Genomic DNA, 10,760 nt, shown 5'->3' with positions numbered 1-10,760 from the left:
AGTGTGCTTTTTGCAAAAACACAGAGTTCTTCCAGGCTAAGACTTGAAGCCTCTGTTTATGGATCAGAACCCCACCCCCTGTCCCCCAGTTTCAGTTCTTTATTATCTCCCCTCTCCTTCCAAAGAGACTAAGCGCCACTGAGAGCCTCATCAGCGCTGCTGCTGGAGGTAGATCCCCTATCAGACGTGGAGCAGTTCTCAGCAGCAGAGGAGCCCTGCCCAAGGGCTGCTCTCCAAAGCGGTACCTTTTGAGTAGTTTCTAAGGTGACCTGTTTACATGGTGGCTGTTAATAATAGATTTTAGAGGAAGTAAGAGAACGAAACCAAGCCCACAGACCACTTACAGAAAGCACTGCTTATTGTTTTGTTTTGTTTTCTAATTTCCTCCCTCCCTGTTGCCTTGGCCTGGCAGCTCCTTGGCTTAGGGCAGTCAGATGTTTTTGTTTTTTTTTTCCCGCCCTGGCATTCTGGAACCTCATGCTCATTTGGTCTAAGCTAGTAACAATCCATGTGAAGGTCCACACTTGATGCAATACTCACAGACTAAATAAACACTGTACACACCGATGGCTCAGGAGCATGTAGATTTCGTTGGTTTAATAAAATAGCAATCAACTTAGGCATCATTACATTTCTAGTGGTCACTGACCATTAAGAATGTTGCAAAACAACAAATATTGAAAATATGAGTTCCCTTGTATGGGAATCAACAATATTTTTTGACACCCCCCACCCCCCCCCTCACCCCCTGTCCTCCTCACACACAGAATGACTTCTTATTCGAAAGGGCTGTTGAGCAGTGTCTCAAACTATGGGGAAGACGGTTTCCATTGGAACTTCCCACAGGCTTGCCATGCTCCTCTCTGCTTGGCCTGTGTTTTTGCCTCCTTTTAATTGCTTTCTTTTCTTTTTTCTGCTTTCCAATGTTGTGTTCGTTTCTGCTGTACAATGAAGAAAGTCAGCTATGTGTATGCATATATCCCCTCCTTCTTGAGCCTCACTATCCCTCCCACCTCTTTGGGTCACCACAGAGCACGGAGCTGAGTTCTCTGTGATGGGCAGCAGCTTCCCACTAGCCATCTGTTTTACAGATGGTAGTGTGTATGTGTCGAGGTTACTCTCCCAATTCACCCTCCCCAACACTGCCATGTCCCCACATGCCTTCTCTAAGTCTGCCTCTATCCCTGTCCTGGAAATGGGTTCATCTGTACCACCTTTCTAGATTCCACATATCTGCATTGATAGACTCAAAGCACTTCATGACATCTGTACAGAACGGTTGAGAAGGGAAAAGTTGGATTAGTAGCCAAGATGGTGAAGTTCCTGTTTGTCCTCCGTGTCGAATCAGCCAGCTCCCTTGCAGTAAGTTAGTAAATCACAAATCTGAGCATTGCAGGGAATAAGTGCCAGCCCTCACTGCATACAAATGCTTCTAAGGAGGAAACGGTGTCCTGGTCCTGTTATAAGTGGACCAGGTTTCTAAATGTAGAATAAATGTTTGGGAAACAAATTCTAGGGGCGATATTAGATCAAATTCTAAGACGTTGTAAAGGCGATAGACCTTAGCCAGTGCTTCAATAGCCAGAGCATATTAAGAAAACCTCTTGAAAGGATGACCTCCAATGCCTCACCATCCCATCTTTCTCACAGAAGTCAGAAGTGTGTGCCTTGGTTTTCCCTAATGACTACTTAGCAGATTTCAGAATTGGTGAGAAAACTGCTTGCCTGAGATAAGAGATTTGCAAGAAAATCCAGCTGGACTATTCTGAAACATCCCTGGCCTTTATCATTTCTCTTTCTATGCTTAGGTCGCTTATATAAAATTTTTATTTTCTGCTTTCTTAGAAGTCCACTAGGAAACCCCTATAGAAGTATACATACAAACTTATTCCTCTAAAGACTAACATCCTTGTTGAGTGTTGAGAGTGAGAGAAGTGCAATACAATGAGAAGAGGAAGAAACAATTAGAATTCCATCTTCAATTTATTTTTCCATCACTCTTAAAAATTTTCTATTTTGTGTTTGCTTTATAAGCTAAATAATAACATAAGTTTTATATATGCTTTATAAATTAGTGTGCACATAATGAGAATGGTAACTCAGCTGGTAAAGAATCCACCTGTAATGCAGGAAGCCCCGGTTCAATGCCTGGGTCAGGACAATCCCTCTGGAGAAGGGATAGGCTACCCACCCCAGTATTCTTGGGCTTTCTTTGTGGCTCAGCTGGTAAAGAATCTGCCTGCAATGCTGGAGACCTGGGTTTGAACCCTGGGTTGGGAAGATCCCCTGGAGAAGGGAATGGCTGCCCATTCCAGTATTCTGGCCTGGAGAATTCCATGGACTGCATAGTTGATGGGGCTGCAAAGAGTTGGACACGACTGATTGACTTTTACTTTATACATGCTTTATAAGTTAACGCGCATATAATGAGGATATTTACTTATATTTTTTAATGGTAGGGTGCACATTAAAATATTTAGACACATCGCTTCTTGGCCTTTTGGCTAAGATCAAGTATCAAAAATTTAGACACTAAAATTTGAAACGTGTCTCCTTTCGTTTTGTTGTTGGAGTTGCTCAGTTGTGTCCGACTCTGTGACCCCATGGACTGCAGCACGCTAGGCTTCCCTGTCCTCCTCTATCTTATGAAGTTTGCTCAAATTCATGTCCACTGAGTCGATGATGCCATCCCACCATCTCATCCTGTCACCCCCTTCTCTTCCTGCCCTCAACCTTCCCTTTTGTTTAAGTAGGTAAGTTGTCTAGAAGGTACTCAATGTCACCCTAGGAAGTCTACTGGGTGACCAAGGCTCTGAGTCTAATTTTTTCTCACAACATCAAGGACTTTCCAGGGCTCATTCATTTTCATTGTGAAATAGAGGAAATGAAAATGAGCCAACTCACAGTGAAACGATTTGAGGCGAATTTCTTCCCTGGGAAGAAAAAAGATCTTAAAAATCTGCATGAGCCATAAACTCCTGGCACAGGACCAGAGGAAGCTGGACCACCTTATTCTCTGCTGGAGGATTGACTGGGGGAACGGCCACTTGTGTTGGAGATGCTCAGAGGAGGCAAGAGTGAAGTCCAAGGTATGAGGTCTACCCTGGATGGATCTGCTTGCTTTGTTCTGGTTCCTGGATACATATCCATGGCCTTGGCTGTCCTCCTTTAAAACCCTTTTAGGCTGGAGGAAGATTTAAATAATATTTTAAAAAATCTCTGCAAACATCATCAACAATGTAAAGGTTAATTTTAAGTATCAGTTTGACTGTGGCCAAGATTAAACAGTATTTCCGGTATGTAAGTGTGGGTGTTTCTGAATGAGATTAGCACTGAATGTGTGGATTCATTGAAGAGGACTCCTCTCCCCGGTGCAGGCCAGAGGGCCCCCTCTAATCACGGAGGGTCTGAATACAGCAAAAAGCAGAGGAAGGAGGAATCACCCTCTGGGCTCCCTCCCTGTCTCCCCAAGCAGGACTTTTCTCCTGCCCTTGAACTGAGATCTACACCATCAGCCGGTTTCCCTGATTCCCTTGAATTACACACTACTGGGTTCCCTTGAGGGCTTCCCAGGTAGTGTAGTGTGTAAAGAACCCACTCCAGTATTCTTGCCTGGAGAATCCTTTGATGAGAGGAGCCTGGTGGGCTAGAGTCAGAGATGACTGAAGCAACTGAGCACGCTATGCATGGCTTCCCTAGGTGACCGACTTCAGACTGGGGGAATTCTTCAGCCCTCACAATTGCATGAATTAAGTCCTCGTAATAAAGTTCCATATATATATCCGCATTGGTTCTGTTTCTCTGGAGAGAGCTAATACAAACACTAAAACCCACATAATTCTATACCTTCTGCTGTATGTACACGTGAAAAAGTTTTCATGGTGCCAGAAGAGGTCAATAGGAAACTTTCCCTGGGAAAACCCTTGGACCTGGGGTGGGGGACAGGGGACAGAAGGTTGGTTGTAAATAAGAAAACGTTCTCCTCAGTTCTGAGAGACGGCACAATTTATTTAGTCAAATTATTTTACAACATAGTCTTCACGGAGAGCTGTCAACTTAACACTTAATATAGTTTAAAAAAGTCAATGATTACCTGCAAAATTATATATATTTTAATATCTAAAAAATATATTGTATATATAAGGCAGAAAATCCCTCGTATCCACAAGGGAAAGTTTGGTTTCTGTTTTCCAAGTTGTGATGATTGTAGTTCAGTTATTTACAAACATCTCCAAAGCAGTTAACGGTTTAAAGGGGTTGCCTTGACTCGCTTCTGCTCACTTGTTAAATAATTACAGTGATTCTCTTTCGGGTAAGTCAGTGACTTCAAAGTCCTGTTCTCTTTTCTGCAACACGTCACATTATGCTTTTTTTTTTCAAAACCAGCTATAAAAACGTACAAGCAGCCCAAATGTACAGATTGACAAAAAGATGTACAAATTACATTTAAAAAAAATAACGACTGATCTGATAGGAACACTGTATCTGTGACCGAGGTCAACTCGTTTCTTTACTCTTTTTCACTTTTTAATTATTTACTTTTAATACTGTGAGATATAGGAAAATAACTCTGCATAATTTATACAGTAAGTTGCTTTGTGGTTGGTGGACCCTGGACTGATCGTCTGACAAGCGCACAGCACTTGCGAATCTGTTTGTGTTTAAAAATCCCTAGGACTTTTCAAAGTACTGGGACCCACTGTCATTTTTTTTTTCAGTTATTTAATTCTCTGACTTTTCAGGAAAGTCTGTATTTGCATTAACATCTCTTAGTTCATATCTTGACTACTTCTAGACAGAATGGTCAGCCTAGCGCATATTTACTGCCCACTGAGAGGGATTCTGCAATGCCCGTGGCTTCTTAAATACATACTTGTTTCTTTCTGTTAAATTCCAGTTGGGTGAAAACTTCACTGGCCTTACAACCAATGTTCCAGTTGCCCTCCACTGAGTTAGGTCTTCCTAAGATAAGATGATAAGCTTCCTGCCTCTAGTTCACTAAATCTCAAACCAGAGCATAACTGGTTAAGTCCATGATTCTTTATCCTACTGAACCCTTCAAGGTTCAAGATGAGACCCGTGTGTCGGTAAGAAACTGCTTTTGGTCCTAAAAATATGAATCTATATACAGTTTCTTTCCCAGAACCATGACACAACCATTCCAGTAATCTAAATATTCAACTCATAAGTTGACAGGAGATTGGGACTCCAAACTGGCATACTGGCCCATGGAATTATCCATCTCTTTGTTCAAGGTAGAGAAAAGCAGGAGTTAAACCAATGTTAAAAAAAAAAAAAAAGAAGAGGAAGAGTTGTTTTTAAAGAACAGGCACAAAAGTTCTATTCAACAAGAAAGAGCATCCAGTTTTGTTTTCTCTCCAAAGCCACGTAAGTCCAATGGGAGGTGTAAGGGAGGGGGCTTCAGCGAGAAGGCCACCGATGAGGAAGCATCTAGTAGTAGCTGCCTAAGTGTGAGGGCACGTGGGTGTTGGGGTGGCGGGGGACGTTGGGGTTGGGGTAGATGCCCCCCGTGGGGGAGGTCCAGTATTGTGACGCCGCTCCGAAGAAGCTGGAGGACGTGACCGGCATGGAGGACGGGTGGGGAGGGACGAAGTTCACCTTCTGTTGGTGGGTGTGGTAGGAAGGCACGTAGGAGATGTCGGAAGGGTACTTGTACATGGACGACTCAGTGGGATGCGGCTGCAGAGCCTGAGCGATGCCGTGGAAGTCAAATTTGTAGGCATACCTCTTGCCGTGCACTTTGGTCATAATGTTTTTATCGTAGTAGTATCGGAGGGCCCGGCTCAGCTTGTCGTAATTCATGTTGGGTTTGCTCTTGCGCTCCCCCCAGCGCCGGGCCACCTCATCGGGGTCCGTCATTTTGAACTCCCCGTTGGTCCCCTCCCAGGTGATGCAGCTGGCATTGGCGCTGTCCGAGAGCAACTCCAGGAGGAACTGCCACAGCTGGATCTGCCCGCTTCCTGCAGGAGAGAGAAAACAGAAGCTCCGCCTGAGAAATCAGAACCCGATCCCTAAGTGCAAGGGTCCAACTCACCCCGGACAGGAACCCCAGGATCTCCTTCTACAGTCAGAGTCCACTTCTCACCGAGACTGGCATAATCAGCAAGGTTAGCTCTTTAGATAAGCTGCCCCCAGCCTGGTGAAATTCACCCGGAGCCAGCTGTGTGGCTTGGGGCAAGGCATGCCCCATCCCTTTGGGGGAAGATGCTTGCCTCTCTTCTTCTGTAAAGGCCTGGATCACCGTCTACTCCTTATTCAGTGCTGGCCTCCCTCAGAGTCCCAGGGGAACGTGTGACAGCACTTTAGGCTGAAGCAACCTGAACTGCTCCTTAGCCTTTGTGCTTGGCTCTCGGCTCTACTCCACAGAGTAGAACATGGACAGAGAGGAAAAAAAAGAGGAGAGAGAGCTGGTGGCTTTCTCACCCTCTGAGCAGAAACGGCCTGGAGACAGGAGCAGTGGGACTTCCCTGGTGGGACAGTGCTGGCCTCGCAATTCCAAAGGGCCTATTAACTCACACAGGAGGTGCTCTTGGTTCAGAACTCACTTGAGAGTTACCTGAATCACAAACACTTAAAATACATACACTGTTGAGTTTATTTTATCTGCGACCTCTTTTATGAAGCCAGGTAATGCTGCAATACTACCTAAAGTGAAGACTGAGGCAGCTTTAGAATATGTATTCACCGAGAGTTGGCTAGAACTTGTTTCTTGCCCTTCCACACCCACCCCCATCTTTCCCTGCTGAAACTTATCTCAACCTCAGTGCACGTATATGGGGCTAAAATGTTTGTGGTCCAGAGGCATCTTCAGCTTATGGATATCATCACCACCTACTGACAAGTCCTGTTCTCTCCTTGTGCACTAGAGAAACAGGGGTCAAACAGTTCAAGGAAAGGCATACATGCCCCTCCCCAGTCAGGTGTCTGAACTGAGGACCCCTAAGTGATCTCATAAAGCTATAGAACATTCTGGAACACAACCTCTCAGGCCAAAGTAAACTCACCAGGATTGGCTAGGCGACTGCTGGTTGGGCCCAGGATCTGATATGGATCTAAGGAGACAAGAAAGGAAATTTGCTTCACTGTTATGAAAAATATAAAAACAACAGCATTAACAATAAGAATACCCCTAAGGGTTTCTACTTTTATTTCGATATCATAGGAAACCCTGATTTCAGAAAACTGCACTGCTTTTATTTGCAGACCTCAAAGATCATGATCAGAGTTATGGTCTATATCCCTGTTATTACAGAAACAACTCGAAATAGTGATAGTATCATTTTTTCATATTTAGTGTCTGAAATTTATAGATAATGCTGCCATTACCTACAAGAGAATAATAAAAAAAAAAAAAACATTTGGAAAGGAGCTAGCTGATATCCAATCACATGAATAAGGTGAAGTATGGCTTATTAAAGGAGCTTAAGGTCTGACGTGTCTTTGTAAAGGTCTTACAACAGTCTTTGTAAACATTTATTTATTTATTTACTCCTGACCATGCCATGCAGGTTGTGGGATCTTAGTTCCCTGATGAGGGACTGAAGCCACACCCCTGCAGTGGAAGTGCTGAGTCTTAACCACTGGACCACCAGGGACTGCCTTTGTTCTGTTCAGTCACTCAGTCGTGTCTGACTCTGTGATTGCATAGACTGTAGCCCGCCAGGCTATTCTGTCCATGGGATTCTCCAGGCAAGAAAGCTGGAGTGGGTTGATATTTCCTTCTCCAGGGGATCTTCCTGACCCAGGGATCAAATCCATGTCTCCTGTGTCTCCAGGATTGGCAGGAGGACTCTTTATCACTGAACCACCTGGGAATCCCTGACTGGTCTTTAATAGCTCTAACTATTAGAAACAACTTAACATGTCTTTCTTTTTCTGATGCAGCATAAAAGACACATGCCTGGAAATCAAGTAGCCTGGGTTCTAGCCCAACTAAGCTATCAGCTAAAAAACTCAGTGGACAGTCTCTAGGTATTGCTTTTCTCCTTTGCAAAATGATAGGTGTGGCTCTTGGATTCTCCAGTTCCCTCCCAGTACAGCCTTCTATGATCTTAAGCTTGGAAATGTTGACACCAACCAACCAGAAGTTGCATTTTAGCCAAAAAATGATTATATATTTATATATATATATGCATTTGAATTTCTTTTTTAAGATAACATCTCTTTATTTTATTTATTTATTTTGGCCTCACCATGTGGCATGTGTGATCTCAGTTCCCTGACCAGGAGTCAAACCCCTGCCCCCTGCAGTGGAAGCGTGGAGTCTTAACTACTGGATAGCCAGGGCAGTCCTTAAAATGATTATTATTAAATCTCAGTTTACATAAACCTTATGTGATAGTTTAGCCATAAAAGAAACCTTTGCAATACTGACATAGTGAGGACTGTCATCTTCTTTTCAGCTGAGATCATGGTGGAGAGCTGGATCACAGCTTGGCGATGATGTCATACGTTTGATACAATTTTACAACTATAACTCAGTCTACCCCTTTTTATCCTCATGGTGTGACAGTTAAGATATTTTGGGGAAGGTAATTTGGCCACCTGATGTGAAGAGCTGACTCACTGGAAGAGACCTTGATGCTGGGAAAGACTGAGGGCAGGAGGAGAAGGGGGCGACAGAGGATGAGATGATTAGATACCATCACCAACTCAATGGACATGAGTTTGAACAAACTCCCAGAGACAGTGAAGGACAGGGAAGCCTGGCGAGCTGCAGTCCATGGGGTCGCAAAAGTCAGACATGACTGAGCGACTGAACGGCAACGTCTAATTTTGTTGTTGTTGGGGATTCTTTAAATCCTCCATGTCAGATCCTCTCTTTCTGACTTGTGTTTCACGGTCAGCAAGTTCTCAGCCTTCCTGAGGAAATGCAGGTCAACTTTCTACTGCTTATCTTCAGCGGAGATGGAAAACCAAGTCTGTTCACCCAAAGCAACAGCGTGTTCAGAGCTTACTCTAAGCTGTGTCCCATGGAGAGACTGAGCTGGGCTTGGGAGGGCACGCATGGCTGTCTTCAGGTTCATGAAGAACCTTCACAGAGAACAAGAGGAAGACCTTTAAACAGGGCAAACTGGGAAGCTTGAACGTAAGATACAGCACTGGGGGGGACTTTGGCTCAAATGGTGCAACTGAGCCTAGTCAGGTATTGAGCTCCCATAGCTCTAAGTATTCAAGTGGAGATGATGCAATCGCAAGACTGAGATGTTACAGGAAGATGTTGTAGACCTAGATGTCTCTAGGTTCCCTTGCCATACGAAGAGTCTCCAATTCCATGGTTTTCAAAGTTGCTCTGCCTTAATTGTCAAGGAGATTCATTACAGGGATGGAAGAAGGTGAAGCAACTTGGGATTCTGGGATGATAGCTCTCGTATTCCCCGAATCCAGCCGTGTGGCTTCTGGCAAATCACGTCACCTCTTTAGACCTCGGTTTCTTTATTTTACAACATGAAGCATGTTAATCTTGAGGTTCCTTTCACCTCTGATATGTCATGAGTCTCTCCATGTTCCAGGGCAAGGTACGCCATGCACAGATCTAGTACAGTGTCAAATAAAGGAGTCTATGAAGAAAAACAGTGATGACAAACACAAGATATTGTCTAAATCCTCCTCTGCTGACCACGTGGCACCAACGGCCATACAGGAAACAAAAGAGGGTTTGAATATCATGGACAGGTACCTGGTTGGGGCCGCTGTTCAGTATTCTTACTCATTGTTTGTGCTCCAGCAAGAGGGGGACCTGCGGCAAGGAAGAGAAATATGGTAAGTGGAGCCATTCTCCATGAAGGGGAGGGAACGTCTCGTCAAGCACATCCCCACCAAGGAGGACAAATGTGCTTTCTCATTCATTCACTCACTCAGTCATTCTGCTCATTTACTCATTTTATGTTATAAATATTTATCTAGAATCTATGTACTGGCACTGTTCTCGATGCTAGAGACCCAGCACTGAGCAAGGGGTTCCTGCCAGAGCTTATGTTTTAATGGGGGAGACAATGATAAACAGCAATAAATACGTAGAAGGAGCATGTCTGATGGTCTTGAGGCTGTGGATTTCATTTTTAAATAGAAAACCGAGAAAGGTCTTTAACGAGAAGGTGGCATTTGAGCGCCAGTCTCCTGCTCCTGTGTTTCCGTGTCTTGTGAGCTCCCCTCTTTGTGGCATCTCTTAGTACACCCTTGCTGCTCCTGCCATCATGTCACATCTCCATGTTAGAGCTGTGTTGCTTTTGGTACCATCTTTGGTTTCATCTGACTGGCAGCCTCACCACTCCTCTCTCTTCTCACTGACCCATCAAATGCTATTTAGCCAGTTAAATCTCCATAAACCACTTCACCCCACCATCCAAAAACTTCAGTGACTCACTGTTGACTAAAGCACTGAGATCTATGGTCCGAGCATCTTTGAACCCCTTCCTTACCCTTCCAGACTTTTCTTTTCCTTCGTGCACCCTAAATTCCAGGAACCCAAGTCCTCCCTGACTCTCAGACGTGTTGACCTTGATGTCTTTCCCTGACCCCGCCTCTCCTGGGAGGGCATCTTTCCCTTCTCTCTGGGTCCAAATCCTGCCTCTCTTTCTAGAACCAACTCTTATGGCTCCAGGTCCCCAAGGTGTTCCTGACACTACCCAGAAAGAAAGGGTTGTGTGTGTGTGTGTGCGCGCGCGCGCGTGTGCACGTGTGCACGCACTCAACTCCTCTCCCCTCCTGGAGAGACTGGTCCATACCTGGTTCACCAT

At 44.6% G+C, this 10,760-nt stretch overlaps 1 protein-coding gene across 5 annotated transcripts in view; it reads right to left on the bottom strand.

Moving 5' to 3' along the window:
• Positions 1 to 3,987: 3,987 nt before the first annotated feature.
• FLI1 (Fli-1 proto-oncogene, ETS transcription factor) overlaps positions 3,988 to 10,760 on the bottom strand; it is a 133,480-nt gene continuing 126,707 nt past the window's right edge. For all 5 annotated transcript variants that reach the window (XM_043452694.1, XM_043452698.1, XM_043452696.1 and 2 more), the window contains 3 exons: positions 9,701 to 9,760; positions 7,026 to 7,073; positions 3,988 to 5,981 (listed from right to left, as the gene is read on the bottom strand). In XM_043452694.1, coding sequence (XP_043308629.1) covers positions 5,452 to 5,981; positions 7,026 to 7,073; positions 9,701 to 9,760 — 638 coding nt within the window. In that variant the 3' untranslated portion in view covers positions 3,988 to 5,451. The remainder of the gene's footprint in view (positions 5,982 to 7,025; positions 7,074 to 9,700; positions 9,761 to 10,760) is intronic.

The sequence above is a fragment of the Cervus canadensis genome, chromosome 29, assembly GCF_019320065.1.
Source record: "Cervus canadensis isolate Bull #8, Minnesota chromosome 29, ASM1932006v1, whole genome shotgun sequence".
Lineage (NCBI taxonomy): Eukaryota > Metazoa > Chordata > Mammalia > Artiodactyla > Cervidae > Cervus > Cervus canadensis.
This window is presented reverse-complemented; position numbering and strand designations above follow the sequence as displayed.